Raw genomic sequence first — 20576 nt, forward strand, 5'->3', positions numbered from 1 at the left:
TACTGTTGAAACCTGGCTTAGAGAATTTTGAGCATTACTTTCGTAGCATGTGAGATGAGCGCAACTGTACAGTAGTTTGAATATCCTTTGGCATTGCCTTTCTTTGAGACTGACATGAAAATTTACCCCTTCCAGTCCTGTGGTCACTGCTGAGTTTTCCAGATTTGCTGGCATACTGAGTGTAGCACTTGAACGGCATCATATTTTAGGATATGAAATAGCTCACCTGGAATTCCATCACCTCCACCAGCTTTATTCACAGTGACGCTTCCTAAGGCCCACTTGACTTCAAACTCCAGGATGTCTGACTCAAGGTGAGTTACACACCATGGTTATCCAGGTCATTAAGACCTTTTTTGTATAGTTCTGTGTATCCTTGCCAACTCTTCTTAATCTCTTTTGCTTCTGTTAGGTCTTTACTGTTCCTGTCATTTATCATGCCCATCTTTGCATGGAATATTCCCCTTGATGTCACCAATTTTCTTGGAGAGATTTTAGTCTTTCCCATTCTATTGTTTTCCTCTATTTCTTTGCATGTTCACTTAAGAAGGCCTTCTAATTTCTCCTCGCTATTCTTTGGAACTCGAGTTCAGAAAGGTATACCTTTCTCTTCTCTTCTTTCATCAGCTATTTGTAAGCCTTCCTCAGACAACTTTACCTTCTTACATTTATTTTTCTTTTGAATGTACAGTGCCTGACTGTACAATGTTACAAACCTCCATCCATAGTTCTTCAGGCACTCCATCAGATCTAATCCCTTCAGTCTATTTGTCACTTAAACTGTATAATCATAAGGGATTTAATTTAGGTCATGCCTGAATGGTCTAGTGGTTTTCCCTACTTTCTTCAATCTGAGCCTGAATTTTGCAATAAGGAGCTCATGATCTGAGCTACAGTCAGCTCCAGATCTTATTTTTGCTGACTGTATAGAGCTTCTCTATCTTAAGCTGCAATGGATATAATCAATCTAATTTCAGTACTGACCATCTGGTGATGTCCATGTGTACAGGCATCTCTTGGGTTTTTGGAAAAGGGGTGTTTGCTATGATCAGCATATTCTCTTGATAAAACCCTATTAGTCTTTGTTTTGTACTCCAAGACCAAACTTGAGTGTTATTCCAGGTACCTCTTCACATCCTACTTTTCCATCCACTTAGAACAACAAAATAGAACCTTCCCCTTAAGAGTCAGATGTTACTCAAACCATCCTATTAAGAACACACTGCACAGCAGGCACTGAGCACAATGAAACTGTGTGAAAGTGAATCAAGAAAAATCTCACTGAAAAACAGAGCCAAGAAGCCTGGTCAGCTCACCCCACAGACCCCAGCAGGAGGGAGACTGTCTCCATGGCCATCAACAACTCAGATTCTCACCAGCCTCCAGGTACGGCTAAGTCACTTCAGTCGTGTCCGACTCTGTGCGACCCCATAGACAGCAGCCCACCAGGCTCCCCCATCCCTGGGACTCTCCAGGCAAGAACACTGGAGTGGGTTGCCATTTCCTTCTCCAATGCATGAAAGTGAAAAGTGAAAGTGAAGTCGCTCAGTCGTGTCCAACTCTTAGCGACCCCATGGACTACAGCCTACCAGGCTCTTCTGCCCATGGGATTTTCCAAGCAAGAGTACTGGAGTGGGGTGCCATTGCCTTCTCCAGCCTCCAGGTAACTTGGGCTCAAAACCACCCCCAAGGCAACCCTAACCCTCCTTTGTTCTCCAGACTTGTCTGTGGTGCCTCCTGATTGGCTATTCCCAAATGAACTCGATTTTGCTGGCTAGACCACCTACTCTTTTGTTTTAAAGGTTGATAACTAAAATATATTTTCCTTCAAGATCAGTATCACAAATAACAGTTAAGAAGCCAATTTGAGTACCCACACTAAGTAGATCACTGGTAAAGTCACACCTGCTCTAGCCCAGAATCGCCACCCTCCAATCTGACCGTCAACAATATCATGTAAAACTTAGCATGTTAAATACAGATGAAGTCATGTCACAGTGTTCATTTTCTACCTATATTTTATCAGAAGCATTAAGCAAAATAAAAAACAAACCTGGAATTTAGCCACACAACTGGAATTGCAAAAGTTATACAACTTTCCATCAGGCATTGTGGCTTGATACTGAGGTAAAGAGTTCCGCTTACAAAAATGGCAAATAATTCCCAAACCTAAGAGAGAAAAAGTATGTATCAGATTTTTTATGAAATAGCCAAGGTTTTTCCTAAAAATCTTAACTGACCTCTCAGACTAGTCTACTAATGAAACTTTCTATATATTATTATTTTATTAATTTCTGAGATTAATTGCACCTTAAAAAAATACTGTCATAAAAGAGTCTGATACCATGTCTCCAAAACAAACACAGATACATGAAACAATCTCAGTTTTAGATAATGTTTGAATGGAAAAACAATTTTAGCTAAGAACACAGGCATGGACAAACTCCACACCAATATTTTAAAAACTAAATTATCAAAACCATTAAAAATTTTTTACATTAACAAAGTTTAGTGTGATGATAAAAATAAACCATTTATGTGGTTTAAAATGAGCATAAAAAGAGAAGAAATAGTTAAGAAATTATTAATGTTATTAAAGTTCTTAAACTTTCCAAATACCTGAAACTTACTTTGTGATTTTGCATATTTTGTCTTGTGACTGTTCATGCAAGCAGTTGAACAATATGGCTCCATATACCCATTAGGACCTATACACTGAGTCATATCAAAAAACCTGCACTGTGTTCGGCAACCAGTACAAGTGGTCAGTTTTCCATATTTCTAAAAATTGAAACAAAAAGAAAATAAAGAATTTAACTAGAAAAGTATTTTTCATTATACTTTTTCTCTCTGTAAAACAATTTTGTTCATCTCTAATCAGGCTTAGTGGGTCAAAAGTCTTCATCTGAGGCTGAGTTTACTGCAATGCAGCTATACTAGGGTCAAACAAAAGTATAATCTAAGTCTCCTTCAAAAATAGTGGTTTTCCCTATTAAGTTAAACCAAATCATTACACATAAGTAAACAGAAACTGAAAATCTAAGGCAAAAAATCTAAGGTTTATCTGTTCACCATGATGACACACTTCCTCGTCTTATGGTAGAAAAAATTAATGAATCCTAATAATCAAAAAACTACAGTCCTTCAAAGGAATAATTTGAAGATGTTAAATACTTTTTCCATTGAGCTGCTGCTATTTCAAGCACTCTGATACTTCCCTTAAAACTGATTTACCACCATTCTACTACATTTAAAACCTCATTCAACCAACATAAAACACAGAAACATTTACATTTTTTAATTAAAAACTTCATTCAAAATTATTTTTGGTTATTAAAGTTAATAATTAAGTCGATAGGTAATAATAAAGTCAATTGTGCCAAACATGAATACTGCCAACCCTGTATAGTTGAGAGAACAAGGAGAGAGTGAAGTTCAAGGGAAGGCACAGGAGGCCCACTCTGGAATCTACTGGACAAAAACAGCATCACTGCACAGTCTCCAACAACACACCCAGAGGCTGGTGTGTCTGTATACAAGAATCACCCTGAAGTCAAACAAAACTAAAGGCAAACCTTTAAGTGCAACTTTTATTTGATGTTTTTTTTCTGAGTGGTAACAGAATTATCATAATCAGTTACATCAAACGTCACATTTCACAACGCAAAGTAATCATCTTTTCAGTCCTCTGCATTTGCAGACACAAGCTCATCGCATGGAAGGGACTTGAGCATCCATCCTTCCACATGATGTTTAGATTGTTTCCCTTATCTTCGCACCCAACACCACGCAGTACAATATGATGATATAAGAAGGCCTCAGGACATTCCATGGACAAACGAATAAGAGATGTCAGGGGAAAACGACAATCAGGCCAAAAGTAACAAAAAATGAGCAAACTGCATGGATAAATTTCACAAATGCCACAGGATTTGAGAAAACAAAATAATAAACTGAAGGTAAAAACATTAGGCAAAAACAACAACACCGATAAAAAAAGAAAAATTTCCTCAGCATACAACAAATGGAAAAGTTATGAGAAAACAGCTATTTACATTCCAGGAATGCATGTCATATTCATACTGGTTCCTTATTTACTCAAACACCTAAAGGAAGCCATAAACATTACTTCTCAAAGTAGAAACCAACTCATCTCTTTATTCAATCTCTGAAAGGCTCAAAAAAAAAAAAAACCCAAAAAACAAAAAACCGAAAAACTTATCAACAGCAAAAGAATGCTAACATGGAAAAAAAGTAAGAATAACTGCAAACCTGTTAAGTCTAATTATGATTCTCCCAAGGTTACAGGACAACAGAGGAAAAGGCTGGTTTTTTGTTTGGAACGAAATATGTTTTCCTGGAGCTTAATAATTTACATTTTATATAGGAAGAAAAAAAAATCAGTAAGACAAAGAAAAAAGAAAAGAATGTTTAAAATCTGGCACTACAGCACAAATAGGGAATACTAAAAATATCAGACACCTGCCACTGTGTCACAGATCTACACAGAGAAAAGCAAAGTGGCTCTCAGCAGTGGACGTGAGACCTCCACAAGGCAGCTCCTAGGAAGAACTGTCTTACCAACATAACCAAGGCTCAATCATCCACTCTAACCTACATTACATGTTTTAACTTATCAGAAATATCCTTCAAGTTGACAATGAGTTTACTGTCAGAATGGCTAAATATCAATCATTAGTAACTTTTAAGACATACCAAAAAAAAGTAGATCAATTAACTTGGGTCAAGTAAACAAGAAGCTGAAAAAAAAAAAAAACAAGAAGCTGAGCAACTGGTCCCCACTAAGAAACAAGTTTTATGTGAAGACACTGAGAAAGACAGAATCATCAATACTGAGAACACTATAACAGCCACCTTTATGTTTGCCACTATTTCAACCCTGAAAGGGCCCACCTAATGGGAGAGTGAGAAGGTAATGGCACCCCACTCCAGCACTCTTGCCTGGAAAATCCCATGGACGGAGGAGCCTGGTAGGCTGCAGTCCATGGGGTCGCTAAGAGTCGGACAGGACTGAGCGACTTCACTTTCACTTTTCACTTTCATGCACTGGAGAAGGAAATGGCAACCCACTCCAGTGTTCTTGCCTGGAGAATCCCAGGGACGGGGGAGCCTGGTGGGCTGCCATCTATGGGGTCGCACACAGTAGGACATGACTGAAGCAACTTAGCAGCAGCAGCAACGGGAGAGTATTATCAAAAAAGACATACACTGCCATGCCGCGTTTTCTCTGCTTCCTATGTAAACAATCAACATAATCATATTTAAATGTCATGCTTCTATAAATATGCACTGAGTGGTTTAAGGAACAAAATTAAGTGAAACAAATTCACAATTATTACACTCCCCATTCAGGCATGGGGGAAACCTACTTATAAATTCAGTAAAAAAAAAAAAAAAAGTATGAAGAAGATCTGATTGAAACAGCACTGGTGTAAAAGGTAAAAATTATGGGGTATTTGTGGCAAATGGACTCATTTCCAGTCTACTCACTGAAAAAAAGTGCCTTATTAACCAACTCCACATGAATATAAAAATCAATCACATGATTCCAAAACTTTCCCATTTTTTCCTTTACTATGTAAGCAAAATATCTCGTTTATTACTTTTTTAACCAAGCGAGTGGACAGCAGTGGTAGGTGCTCAAGCAATAAAGGTTGGATGGACTTGTAACTGCGAATCTAACCCAGGAAATGGGCATGTGTGTGGCTGCACAAAACCAACTCCTGGCCATGTCCAGAAACAACTGAAAGCTAACTTCTGTCTGCAACACCGCATGGAGAAACATACCCCTTCAAATTCATTAACATCCAACCGACCGACATGCAGCTCTGTTTTTCATTTCCATTAGAGGCAATAAACCACACTAGTTAGCAGAACATGTGACTTTGTCAAAAATAAAAATTCCCAACTTTTTATCTATATTGGCAGGTGTATCAATGTATCACAGATGTCAACCTCAAAAAACATTATAGTTATTAAACACTATACCTTACTACTTAATGCATTAATACCACGTGCATAAATCACATTTCATTTAATACTTTTAAAACTATATTTTGAATAACTGGTCCTATTTGTAATCATAGATATTTTATTTATGCATCTAACAGCATTCTGAGAATCCATCTAACTGTGTTACCAAAGGAGTCCAAAGCATAAGAATAGTGAAGAACTAAATCTGTGGAGGAGAGGCAGTGGTAAACTGTCAACAATGACATGATATTATACTAATTTCTATATTAAGTGAAGATTAAGAGATAAATTCAAGCAAACCTTGTACTTCATTCATTCAAAAAAAACCCTGAAATTCTTCCTTCATGTTGAAAGATGTTTGTGCAGAAAAATAAAGATCTAAAAAATTTACACACCATCATGCTTGACTTTTCTTCACTATTGTATAGCTTACAATTTTTCTTTCAATACATATATACTAGTTTTGCAATTTTTAGAATTTTTCTAATTGACAACAGATGCTAAAAATAGTGAGAAGTTTGCTGAGCAACATGATATTTCCATAGTATAAAATACATCCCCTCAAAATAACTTATATATGGAGGGAAAAACAGCAACTGCCCTGGAGAAATGGGACAGCGCCCCCTTGACCGAGTGAGCCAAGCCAATGCACAAGAGCGGACAGCAGACATCACGTGCCTGCTGGTCTGACGCTGCACAAGGATGTGTACTGCTGCCTAGGTATTCGTGCCCACCATGCACCACCTCAGTGTCATCCTGAGAAAACAGCAGACAAACCTAACTCAAGGGCACTTCACCACCTGTCGTGCAGTGCTCAGAAATATCAGGATCACGAAAGACCTTGGGACCAGACAGACCAGGGACCAGTTCAGAAGTCCCTTATATAAAATGGTATAGTATGCACATCTCCCTCAATTACGTATAATAACTAAAACAATGTAAATGCTATGTAAACAGCTGACAGTGTGCAGCAAATTTAACTTTGTGATTTTCGGAATTTTTTGCCACACCCCCACCCCCAACACATTTTCAGTCAATTGAATCCATTAGATGCAGAACCTGTGGATATAAAGGGCCAACTGTATAACTCTGTAAAACATAGAAAGTTTATATAAAAAGGACATATGAAAAGAGCCACTATGATAAATATGCTGATATACTCAAGAAACCCATGGAGGAACATGAACATAATGCGGCCAGAAATAGAGGACATAAAAAAGACCCAGACAGAACCTCTAGAGATGACACAAAGGCCAAGCCAAAATCTACACCACACTGAACTAACAGTTGGTTAGAAACAACTGAGTAAAACCAGTAAAACCAAAGATACAATAGAAAGTCTCTAGTAGGAAGCAAGAAGGAAAACAAGACTTAAAAAACCTCAATAAATAATGAATGAGCCACTGCGACCAGGGGCAGGAGCAGGAAGTCTAGCACACCTGGAACTAGGGTCTCAGGAGGAGAGAGGGAGAAACTGAAAAAAAGGTTTCTTTAAATAATGGCTTATGACTCTGGATTAGATGTTATATAAATCTTTTTTCCAATTTGTTATAACAGACATTAATGAACAAATTTTGAATAAAGTCTATAGATGAACCAAACAGCAGTATTAAAAATGTCTTATTTTGATCGCTGTACTACAATCTTAATTACTGTTAATTGTATACATTTATTATTCAAATACTAATTTACTCATGCAGTTTAACAAATATAGATTTGGAAACAGTTTTTGAAAGAAAGGGGTTTTTTCCCCCTCTTTCAGGTAGGTCCAAGAGAAGGACTTTTATATTCTACATTTAAATGCTCACTGTGGTCAAGGACTATGAGTTAAAAATCTGTATCTTAAACTAATTTTTAATAACATAAATACCTAAAATCAATAGAATACATCATAAGAAAACACATAATATTTAGTGAAATGAAAGTTTGTTTGTCTGAAGAGATAAAACGATCATCATCATAACAGATTTTAAGTTCAGAAATGGTAATATGCTTCCAAATGCACATGATTCTCAGACACACAATAAGGCAGTAGCAGCATGTGTCACGTGGAGGCCATGGCCAGGCCACATTCCCACTTACCTCAGGGTGCGTGAGGAAAGAGTCTGGTGTGTGATCTCGAACCTCCTTCAGGCAGCCTGGATGGCTACCTACCTAAAAGAAGATTTTAAAAGGCTTTATTTTTTTTTTTTGAAGGATAATTGCTTTACAGAATTTTGTTGTTTTCTGTCAAACCTCAACATGAATCAGCCATAGGTATACATACATCCCCTCCCTTTTGAACCTCCCTCCCATCTCCCTCCCCATTCCACCCCTCTAGGTTGATACAGAGCCCGTTTGAGTTTCCTGAGCCATACAGCAAATTCCCATTGGCCATCTATTTTCCATATGGTAATGTAAGTTTCCATGTTACTCTTTCCACACATCTCACCATCTCCTTCCTTCTCCCCATGTCCATAAGTCTATTCTCTATGTCTGTTTCTCCAAGGCTGCCCTGCAAATAAATTCTTCAGAACCATTTTTCTAGATTCCATATATGTGCATTAGAATACAATATTTATCTTTCTTTCTGACTCACTTCACTCTATCTAATAGATTCTAGGTCCATATAAAAAGATATAAAGAAAGGCTCCCAGACTGAAAGGTCAACAAGCAACCTGCAAAAGCTGATTCTTAATTACCTATTTCGTGACTTAAAACAACCTCATCCAACTTTACAAATGCCTGTCTGCTCTGTCCTAGTGCCAACGCCCAGCTTACAGAATAATTATTACATAACTTTAATGATCCTATAGAAAAATAAGGCTCAGATGATGGTCAGTATTTTTAACTAAGGTATGTACATTATTTTAGACATTGATGCTACTTGCACACTTAGTAGTCTAAGTCTCACTTTAATATTCGTTCTGCTGCCTGCCACATGGGAGATCTGGGTGCGATCCCTGGGTTGGGAAAACCCCTGGAGAAGGGAGAAGCTACCCACTCCAGTATTGTGGCCTGAAGAATTCTATAAACTATACAGTCCCTGGGGTCACAAAGAATCGGACACTACTGAGCAACTTTCAGTCAGTCAGTCAATCTACTGCAGTGGTCTGGAACTGAACCCAAACATCTCTGAGCTGTGCCTGTGCCAGGTTATTCACCATTGGTTATCTGTAGCAGCAAAACAACGGAGATAACGCAGTACCATCCACAGCAAAGTAACGAAATAAACAACAGTTAGCCCAGTGTAGTCTTGTATACTGGTGACCACTGGTTCTTGGGAGGTGAGAGGAAAACACCATAATCCACATGGCACCAGCATAAAATGAACATGAAGTCAGCAAGGGAGACACGGATGCACTCCATTACGTACGATATCGCCACCACACAAATACAGTCATGGAAATAACTTCAAGAGCACAGATAACATTAAAATATAATAAAATAATTAGGAATTTCTAAGTTTTAAGTATTTATTTTCTTTGTTTTCAATACTCTGTGTCTCCCTCCACCCCAAATATATTATCTTTAAGCCCTTACTCCCAATGAGACTGTATCTGGAGCAGGGGCTTTAGGGAGGCAGTCAAGACTAAACCAAGTCCTACAGGACACTCTTTCTCCTGAGCACAGAGGAAAGACCACATGAGGACACAGAGAGAAGGCTCCCTACAAGTCTGGCAGAGTGGCCTCACCAGTCACCCTGGAAGGGCACCTTGATCTTTAAGCCTCCAGAACTGTGAGAAAGAAAATTCTTGGCTGTCTGAACCCCTCAGTATTTTGTTATGGCAGTCCTAGCAGATGAATACAAATGGAATTTATAAGTTTCTCAAACTTAATTTTTAACAATGGGTTAACAACCAGCTCACAAAATACCTAAAAACTAAGCCATGAAAAAAAGAAGAATAAGGAATATATTGACAGGGGATGCGTCCAAGATACAAATGTACAGTAAAAGCACATAACCGTATGCTCCCTTTTGTACAGGGGAAAAAAGAGAAACTAAGAACAAATTATTTCCTTAACTTTTCAGAAAGAACAGAAAAGAAAATACTATTAAAAATTGATATGTATAAAGAATAAGTAGGAACCAACAGAAGAGAGAAATGGGGCCAACTTCTGACTTTTGAAATCATTAAAAAATAAACTAGATCAAAAACATCTTAAATTTCAAATTAATATTACAAATAAAATAATCATTCCTAAGCATTAACAATCTGAAAAATCGTATTTGTGACCCCTCTCCACCACCTAAAAAAAAATTCAAAACAAGAATCACTGTGGTAAGCATTTACCTATGGTAAAATCACAACCTTATTTCCAACCATCTACATATATTTCCACATTTATCTGAGATAAGGTTATCTCTAAGATGTTAAGACAATAATGGAACTAAATGAGATCCCAAGATAAATCTGGTTACTAAATGCTGTTAAGAGTAAAACTATTACAGCAATTTAAAAACACACTCAAACCAGTGGTGAATTACCTGCTTGTATTCACTGACACAACTCTGGCAGCAAAACCTCTTCTGCTGACCATCAACAACCAGGACATTGTTCCCAGCTCCTTTGCTGGGTAGGTACTCGCCGCACTGCTCACAGCAGTTCATTATAAGGCCATTAGCCATCCTGTATCTGTTAAAGCAATGGTCACTGCACAGCTTATGAGTCATGTTTTTAAAGCTAACTTCATGGCGAATCTGAAAGAAAAACAACAAGCAAAATTTTAAAACACAAATTAATACACAACATGTAGCTTAAGTCACAAGGTGCTTCAACAAAAAGAAAATACCTCTATTTTTCTATGTAAGGCTTGTTTAAGAAAAGGGCAAAACAAAGTACATTTCATTTTTAAACTTTTCTTTAATAAACACACGGAATACACGTATGGCAGGAAGCAGGGAGGACCACCAGGATCATAATACAAGCTTCTCTAGAGGTCTCTATAAGTGATAGGAAGCAACCCAGTCTAGGTAGTATAAAACTTCTAAAACAGATTGGAAATCTTTAGCTAAATCCAAACGGAAATATAAATAAAGTACATTGCTATACAGAATAGGGAGAACTATTATAAATAATTCAAATAAGGATGGATACACAGATTTCTTTTTATTTCATAAAATGCCAAAACCATAATATATTTTTAATGAAATCCTCCAAAATATCCCCACCACTTATTTCACTGCTTAGACAAGATTGTTGCCTCTTGTTTGAAGCTTAGCACCGTTTAAACACTATGGTTTTGTCTGTGAGTGCTCCCAACATCAAGGAAAAAGTCAACTGATGCTATATTTCAGTTTTTTTATAACTACATAAAGGGATAGTTATAAGACAGATTTCATATACCCTCACTTTTAAGGAAACACACACTGATGATACATCATTAACAGTTAAAGTCATAAATATTCCTATTAATCAGAACTAAGTGATAAAGCACAGAAATACAAACCTCTGTTAGTTTACCACAAATTGTACATCTTGATTTATTCAGAGCTCCTTTAGTAGGATTCTGTTTGTCTTCATAGAGAGACAGACAAGATGTGCTACAGAACTCCTGGAAGGATTCACTTGAGTCCACTTGAGCAACAATGGTTCCTTTCATTGTAGTTATATCTCTGAAAAGCAGCAAAGTCAAGCTCCACTTAAAAATAAATCAAATACAAAAAAAGTAAGTGACATTTTTAACTTCCATAAATTGGAACCATTTTTAGATTCATTACATCACCTTTACTATGTAAAAACTCTTGGTTCATAAAAATATGATGAACATAGAAGCTTGAGAAGCAGTACTATTAAACCCCAGCCACCACTCAATTCATCTTCAAGCTCCTTAACAAGGCTTTCAGACACTGGAAACACTTTAAAAGAAAAGTTTTTGTTATAAATGTGGAGTTTAATGTCAAGGCCTAATTTACTGAGGTATAAACTACGATACCTATGCAATTTTCCTCTCCAGGTAAGCAGAAAGCATGAGATATCTAGGTCACAGGAATACAACATCCTTTTAGAGAGCAAAAGTGAATTTAAATACATCCCATAACCCAGAACAACCCCACTGACCATTCTGTACAGCTCTCAACTACAATTAAAAATGTTAAGAAACAACCACATTGATGACTTTAGAAATTTTCCTTTAATTCTGAATTTTCAGGTCTTACACTACTGCATGCAAGCCTATTACTGTAAAGCAACCAAAAAATGTATAACAATTGCACCAATATTTGAATTTACTAAACTTACACAGAGCACTCAGCCCTTTTCAAATTTCTAAGATCTAAAACATCTTCACAAACATGGGCTGCTCAAGAGATGGTACAGAAAATCCACCTGCTTGACCTTGTACAGAATATGCCATATTCATCTCATTTTTAACTAGTGAGGCCAGACGTAGAAACAGCAGGAGAGGATTCACTACAAGGCTGTCAAAAAATTGGTACCTGAGTCATCAAAAGGTAAGTATTAAAAAATGACCTAAAATTTAAGACAAACATAAATAAATGCATACAATAACCAAAGTTCTGCCAATTTTAAACAATCTTAACATGAAAGTACTCTAAATTTTGACCTATTTTAATACAAAACTAGTCACACATAAATTGTGTAAGAATTTTATCGGGCTAGAACTAAATTCTTATAATTAGTAATGTAAATAAGCATGTATGTATTTTTTACAAACTCAAGAAGTCCAAAGGAGATCACAGATAAAATTAATTACAGGGATCGAGGATCTAAATCAACCCCAAAGCCCATCCAAGTAGGAGGCTCTTTATTCCTAAACCACCTCAGCTTGACAGAGAACACTCTAATGTTCTACAAATTTTAGTCTGGCTTAGCTTATGCATTTTCAAAACACGGTGATTCACCTCTAAAACAATTTTTCTCAAATTTTATATCACCAATATTCAACCACATGGAAATATGCTGAAAGGTAAACCTTACTTTTTACACATAACACAAAGTTTCTTTGGAGCAGGCTTGTGAGAGAAGGAAGAAAGGCAGGTGGTAGAACAGAAGAGGTGAGCTGATCCTTTTCGCTGATAAGCTGTCTGTCCCTTCTGCAGAGGTTTTTTGCAGTTTGCACAAGTGACTTTAACTGGTTTAGTGGGTTGCTGTTGGGCAGAAGGCTGGAAAATCTGTTTAGGAAGCGAGGCCACTGGTGATAAAGAATCCACCCCTGGCTGTTTCTGATTACGGGGAAAGGATGCTGACTGGGAGATCCAAGAATCTAAAAAAAAAAAACACACACATACATTGAAATTTGTATCAGAGAAACATTCTGTACACGTTTCAGACATCAGGAAGGCACAGTACAGCGGACAGTCAAAGGCATAGACTTTGGAGTCAGCATGGCTGACATGCAGGCTTCATTACCTACCAGCCCAGGAAGTTACTCACCTGGAGCCTAACTCGTCTCTCAACTGCAAACAGAAACTTTAAACGAGATAATACATGGTTTAAAAACCAGTGACTGACATATAGGAAGCACTAAAAAGTATTAGCCATTAGTTATTAAACAGGAAGAACTTACAGAATATGACTTTAAGCAAGGAACACATATATCAACATAAAAGTATAATAAAATCTCGACCAACCAGAACCTTTGACAAATATAACATAGGTTGGATAAAGTTTACAAATGATTATACTCAAAACATCTTTCTAGGAAAGTCTCTTGCAGTCCAGTGCTAAGATTCCATGCTTCCACTGCAAGGGGGCATGGGTTTGATCCTTGGTCAGAGAACTAAGATGCCACATGCTGCATGGCACAGCCAAAAAAATTTTAAAATAATAAAAAGTTTAAAATAAATCTTTCTGAGAACAGCTTTTCCATATACATGTTTCATTCCATGGCCTCCAAGTACATCACATAATATCAAAGAAACCAGAGTGTTAAACAGACATGGGGACCAACGCACCATCACCCAGGGGTGCTGCCCCTGCCAGCAGCACAGCCTACCGGGCATGGCACTGAGAGCTGGGAGCCCAATGCTGGGGAGCAGAGGTCCACCCCTCTCTCCTTCACAGACCGCTTCAGTGGGATGAGCAGTGAGTTTCCAGCCCACCACTGGTCACTGCTCCACAGCCTCCCGATGCAACACCAATGTGTGTGCGCGTGCTCCGTTGCTCAGTTGTGTCCAGCTCTTTTGCAACCCCATAGACTGTAGCAATACCAATACGGCTAACGTTTTACATTTTGAAACTTTTCATGCTATTGCTTCTAACTTCTACTACTTTGTACTCTTGTAATATTTTTCCTTTCAAGCTCCTTGTGAAATTTGAACTTCCATACAAAAAAGATGTCCTTTTATAAGAAAAACAAAGTACAAAAATATCTAGAGTATGAGGACATTTCTTTACTATCAAAACCTTAAAGAGGGCAAGTTCCTGGTTCTGACCAGTCCATTCATTGACCTAATGGTTTCCAGGTGCTACATATACTGCTAGTCAAATTTTACCTAATCCACAAACCCCTCCAAATAAATCCATACTTTATACAGAGAGTAAACAAAGTGCATTCTGGAATCCTGTCATCCTGATACCATGAGGGCCGGTTTTAATGAAGAGGTAAAAATACTAAAGAACACGAAGAATGCAAATCACTGAAATGGCAGTTCCATCTCATGAAGGGCCGTCAAACAAAAATTTTATTTGAATATATGTTAGAAGGAATAGCTTTTACAACATAAAGTGGATCCTTAGAATTTTCAACTCTGTAGGCTTCTCATTTGAATATATACTTAAAGGAACCTATTTAAACCTAAAATCATCTATTAACTTGACTTTGAAAATTGGCAATTTTTTTTTCAGTTTAGTTTTAGGCCCTGTAAACTAAATACACAGTAGCTCCTTTTAGCTATACTTTAACTCTTACATTTCCCCTACTTTCAAATTTTCACCTCCTCCAACATCAACACACTTTTAGGAATGGAAGGAACTTAAGCATTCTGTCTGAAACCTCTGTTTTACACAAGGGACATCAAGGAATAGAGGTTAATTTGCCAAAGTCATCATTAGTCTAAGAGCCAGCATAAACAGCTAGGATGTTGTAATTCTCCATTACAAACAAAGACCGCAGGTACACACAAGAGCTAATTGGTAAACTCAGGAGCAAGAGGTGTATCTGTCTGGCTTTCTGATGCACACTTGACATTCCCTGACTCAGCAACAGTCCTCAAGTACTAGGGGTCCCAAGACACATGGATAAGAATATTCTTAAGAGTTATTTAAATACTAAAAACTGGAATTGAACTAAACAGAGAATTACCAAATGCAAACATATACTCTTGATATGGTCAAAAGTTAAAGATCTACTGTTTATTTAAAGGGGAGGGAGGAAGGGAAAGTGTGCAAAGCTAGACCTATCCTGCAATCTCAGGTTACAATTAAATGTACCTTCCTCAACAGTAAAGACTGCACACTATGTTCTTTTTCATACATTTTTAATATATTTAAAATTATGAGACAAAATAGCTGTTTTGAAACTAATTTGACTATTATCATGTCTTAAACTTTTATAAAAAGTGAGCCAGTAGGAAAGATATTCTAACATACAGCTGATAGCAGTTTAAATTGGTAAAACCTTTCCAGAAGGCAGCATGACAAACTATTTCCACAACTTAAAAATGCTCTCACAAATTCACGTACACATATGCACATCAATGACCTACCAACAATATATGTAAATACATACAAGGGGAAATGGTCTTGGGAGACATTAGAATTTTTCAAAACTGAGTGTTAAGAAACACACTTTTTTTCAAAATCATTATAAACCAGAACCTTTTTATAACCAATGATCTTTGGACAGATAGAAGCAGTGACACTCTCTGACCCAGTAACTTTACTTCTAGGAGTAAATGCTAAGAAATCATCAGAAATTTGAGGGGGAAAAAGTTCATCATATACCAACAACAGCAAAAAAGGAAAATGGTGTAAAAGCCAAATACGGCGACTGGTATAATGAAACCCACTGTGCAGTCATTACAACTTCCATGTATAAACAATTTTAGTGATATGAAAAAATACAGAGCCACATTAAGTGGAGGGAAAACAAGAAAGAACATTATGAATAACTTCACTCAAGCAAATTAAGAAGTACAAAGGAGAAAGAATGACAACCAGCCGCTCAAACCATTATCAACAGTGGTAGGTAACCTTCAGTTAATCACCTATAAGGGTTTCTCCCCCCCATTTTTTAATTATGGATTTTCCAAATATTCTTCAGTAATTAGACATTACTATCATAACCGAAAAGAATAAGTAAGAAAAACAACTAGCATTTCACAAAACATTCTACACAGCTTCGGTTTCAGTCATTTCTTATTATTCCCCACAATCCTAGGCTGATAAAGTTGCTAACAAGCTTAAAATGATGAAGCCTAAGAATAGAAGGTACACGAGAGACAGGCAGGCCTCACGTGGTCGGGAAAAGCCACAGAACTCTTCTCACAGTTTCCACAGAATAAAGCTGCCTGCAGAAAGTATTTTCAAATAGTCAAGAAATTTACCAATCTTTACATATTAAAAAAAAATTAGTGCTAATAAGTAAAAATTAAAATCAGACAGGCAATCAAAATTAAAACACAAATCTAAACGCAATTACACAACATTATATTGCTCCTCACATGTACTAAATATCTTTTCGTTCTCTATTTGCACATTAAAACCATACCATTAAAAACACACGAGCATAAAATGAGTACATGACAAATAGGATGCCAAATTATTAGAATATGGTGACTATAAAGAGTATTTTGTTCTGATTAATTTTCCAATACTCTACAGAGAAATATTACATACATAGTTTACATCTCTTATTAGTTAAAATTTGAAACTTGAAAGTCAATAGAATTAACACATCTTACATGAGTAAACTAACCAAAGTAGCACCAATTAGGACAATGAAAGAAGAACCTGCCTGTAAACAACCCCTAAAGGGGGAGCGGGAGAGGACCCTCACTGCTTACCAGGGTTGTGATGAGCTGCAGACTCTCCGTTCTGAAATGCGTCTCCTGCCACATTCATTCTACCAGGATTGAAAGGTCCTACTGCAGTCTTGGTCTGTGAAGTTAAAGACGGGGTGTATGTTTGCATATTAACACCAAAATTACTTGACTGCAGTCCATTAGAGACATCTCCCAAGCTGGCATTCTGCAGGGATGTTACGTGTGTGATCATCAGGTTCATGTCTCTCCCGTCAGTGTGTTCTAACTGGCCATCACTCACAGAGCCGACGCCTGTTTCTAAGGTCGTAACGTTAGCGATCTGAATCTCAGAGTCTGGTTCTGTGGTGATACCACTATTACCCATTCCTGCATTTACCTTACTTCTTGAAAAACTGGAAGGGGAGAAATCCACATCATTGGTTCTGTTTTTAGACTCAGATGGTCTCCGTTCAATAAAACTGGAGGAATTTTTCTCTTGCCCTTGATTTGTTTCCATATCCTCCTCATCATCAATGACAATCGTCTCACTTACACTCCCCTTCTGAGAAGCCAATTCTTTTGAGGAAGGAAGAATTTTGGAATCATTTCCTGGCAGCTCTTCATTTTTCGATGATGTAAATGTTATGGTTCTTTGATCAGCCACCACTGGTGCACAAGGAGGAGGTGGTTGTACTGGTTCAATAAACACAACATCATCATCGTCTTCCACTGATGAGCTCTGAAATTTATTAGATCTATTCACTAAAGGATTAGGTGGCCCACTAAACGAATTTCCTACATCCGTGAGACTAGCTGCCATGGCTGTCCTCCCCAACAGAACAGGAGTCTGATCAGTCACTTCCAATCCTCCTGCTGAACCTGTGTCCATGCCAAAGACCCTGTTAAGGAGACAGAAAAAAGACACACGTTACAATTGTCAGTATATGGCTTTTGATGCGACTCAAATTCAAAGAATTTTTTGAAGGTACTTTTACTTTCTTTCTTACTCTAAGTAACAACGATTCTTATCGATGATCCAGGAAAAATTTGATATCCATTCTGTGATCTTCCCTCATTCACTAATCATTTCATATAGTTTATGTGATATAAAAACATGCGATATAAAAATACAGGTAATTATACAATTTTCAGTAAGAATATGCAGTATATTTGCAACCTTCTCTTCTCTACCACTGCCTACCCTATAAATTTTAACACTGAAAACATACATAAATCGTTCCACACACGTGAACAAAAAAATAACTAAAATCTGATCATGACAATCTCTTGATATTTATCCTTATTCACTGTATCGAATAAAATGACATAATTTAATCTCCAACTTTGCTTACCTTTTTTTTTTAAAATCCACTGTTCTCACATTCCCTGGCTCCCATGTAGCTGCATGATTAAATCCTTCTGAGAATCTGAAATCTTTGCCAACCGCATCCACAAAGCATAAATGCCCACTGCCCTGCCCTTCATGTCCATCTATTGGGCTGCATAACAGTCCTGACGACATCAGATACTAAGCCCTGGAACCTGTAACTGTTACCTTACAAGGAAAGGGGGTCTGTGCAGAGATGATGATGAGAAAGGACTTAAAAATGGGCTTGGCTGGGTGGGCCCTGCACACACCTCTTGTACCCCATCAAGAGGTGGAGGAGATGACAGGCACTGAGACCAGAGGCGGCTGCGGAGAGGGAACGACACAGCCCAGCATGTCACAGCACCAAAACCTACAGGAGGTGAAGAGCGAGCCCTCCCCAGAGCCTCTGGGCAAGCTTAGCTCTGGTCACACCTTGGCTTGAGCCCCAGGCCACCAATTTCTGACTTGTGACTTCCAGTTTTAAACTGCTAAGTTTGTGGTAATTTGTTACAAAAGTCCTAGGAAAATATTATCTGCCCCTTGGTTACATCTTTAAAATAACCCTGATATAGCTGTAATATTTGTCCATGTTCATGACTTAGAAATTGTGGCTTAGAGACGCTAACTAACCAAGTCACACAGCTAGAATGCATCCCCAGGTTTTCACCGCAACAGTCCAAACTCCTCATGACTCTGCCACAGTCGACTCGTATTTCTGAGCACTTACTACACAGGCAGAGCTGTGCCGAGGCCAAAGAGATAGCAGCAAGTTAACAGTAAAACAGTCAGAAAGGAGAAAAATAAGTTACTGAGCAGATAGACGATGAGGTGATGGGCACGGATAGTAGCAGACCCAGTCCTGAACATGGATCACCTTCATCTCAGAGGCTAAACTGGAAAAAAACAAGAAGGGAAAATGCAGGGTGAGTACAGACTGCAGGTCAATTTGCACAAAGACAGGACCGTGAAGTGGTTTGTACCCTACACCTTCACAGGAGACAAGACTGCAGCTGTGCAGGTGTGGAAACCTGGTCTAAGGGCCCAGTGCCAACTGTGAACTGCCTGGTAACCCTTCTTCTCTCCTAAGGCCACTCAACCCAGTCTGATAACACAGAAGCTTACAAACAAACACTGCTTCATCTATACAGCCATTTGCTTACACTGCGACAAAAGCCTCTGGACGGAAGACGATCACCCTAATATAAATAATTATCATGTTGACAGATGGCTGACAGGCATGAAGAAACTATTCAGTGTGTGTTTTGGTGCATTTTCTGAATTTGTGAGCATGACTTTTCACTTATTAAGTTAAAATTTAAATTTTAGAAAAAACAATGGGTAACAGGATGAAGAAAAAAGACCGAAGACCTCTGTGAGCAGGTGATACTTCACTGAGACCTGGAATGATGAGCAAGAGCTAACTGGGAAACTGGAGTGAGGGCAGCTCCCAAAGAAGCCCAACGGGAACAAGGCTGACACTTCCAGCACTAGGGTGAAGGCCAAACATGGCTGGAACAAGGTCCAGGTCCATGGAAGGGAACAGGATGAGAGGAGATACAAAACAAGCAAAGAACTCACCAAAGTCAGCAAGTCAGGTTAATAGTTGCATTCAACAAAGATTTATGGAGCACCCAGTATATACAAGACACAGTCTGAGGCGTTGAGAAAAATCAATAAACCAAACAGGTCAATACCCCTGCCATGAGAAATCATGAACCTGGGAGTCACTTGATGGACTAGTGGTTAGGACCCCAGGCTTTCACTGCCGAGGCCTGGACTCAAGCAACCACTAGGAGCTATTCTAAAATTCCACAAGCCAGAAAAAAAAAAAAAAACCTGTGAATCACTATGTTGTACACTTCAAACTTTCAGAATATCATAAATCAATACTTCAATTAAGAAAAAGCAGTAGCTCAGATATATACATCAAAAGTGCCCAAGGTTCCAAGACAATGTCAGGACTCTACACACTCTGCACAAAGCTTGGCTCCAAGGCTTCCCTGGTGCTCTAGTGGCTAGGATCCACCGGCCAATGCAGGGGACACAGGTTCAGCCCCGATCCGGGAAGATCCCATGTTCAGTGGAGATTCTGCACCCATGCTCCGCAACTACTGAGCCAGCACCACAGAGCCCACAAGCCACAACGACTGAAGCCCACACTGTAGAGCATGTGCTCCACTATAAGAGAAGCCACCGCCATGAGAAGCCCACACACCACAGAGAAAGCCCACACAGCAATGAAGACCCAGCACAGCCAAAAATAAATAAATCTTTTATTTTTTTAAAAAAGCTTGATCCTACAACTCT

The 20576-nt window shown here is 38.2% G+C and overlaps 1 protein-coding gene across 8 annotated transcripts in view; it reads right to left on the minus strand.

Annotated features, from left to right (window-relative positions):
• Positions 1 to 20576, minus strand: part of ZMYM2 (zinc finger MYM-type containing 2) — a 62817-nt gene that overhangs the window by 26251 nt on the left and 15990 nt on the right. For 4 of the 8 annotated variants that reach the window (XM_061435019.1, XM_061435022.1, XM_061435021.1 and 1 more), the window contains 7 exons: positions 16943 to 17799; positions 12915 to 13200; positions 11425 to 11590; positions 10463 to 10675; positions 8077 to 8148; positions 2631 to 2781; positions 2054 to 2169 (listed from right to left, as the gene is read on the minus strand). In XM_061435019.1, the coding sequence (XP_061291003.1) occupies positions 2054 to 2169; positions 2631 to 2781; positions 8077 to 8148; positions 10463 to 10675; positions 11425 to 11590; positions 12915 to 13200; positions 16943 to 17789 (1851 nt within the window). In that variant the 5' untranslated portion in view covers positions 17790 to 17799. Of the gene's footprint in view, positions 1 to 2053; positions 2170 to 2630; positions 2782 to 8076; positions 8149 to 10462; positions 10676 to 11424; positions 11591 to 12914; positions 13201 to 16942; positions 17800 to 18252; positions 19163 to 20576 lie in introns of all 8 variants that reach the window. The other 4 variants (XM_061435018.1, XM_061435016.1, XM_061435017.1 and 1 more) reach the window with 2 other exon arrangements.

This window comes from Bos javanicus, chromosome 12 (genome assembly GCF_032452875.1).
Source record: "Bos javanicus breed banteng chromosome 12, ARS-OSU_banteng_1.0, whole genome shotgun sequence".
NCBI lineage: Eukaryota > Metazoa > Chordata > Mammalia > Artiodactyla > Bovidae > Bos > Bos javanicus.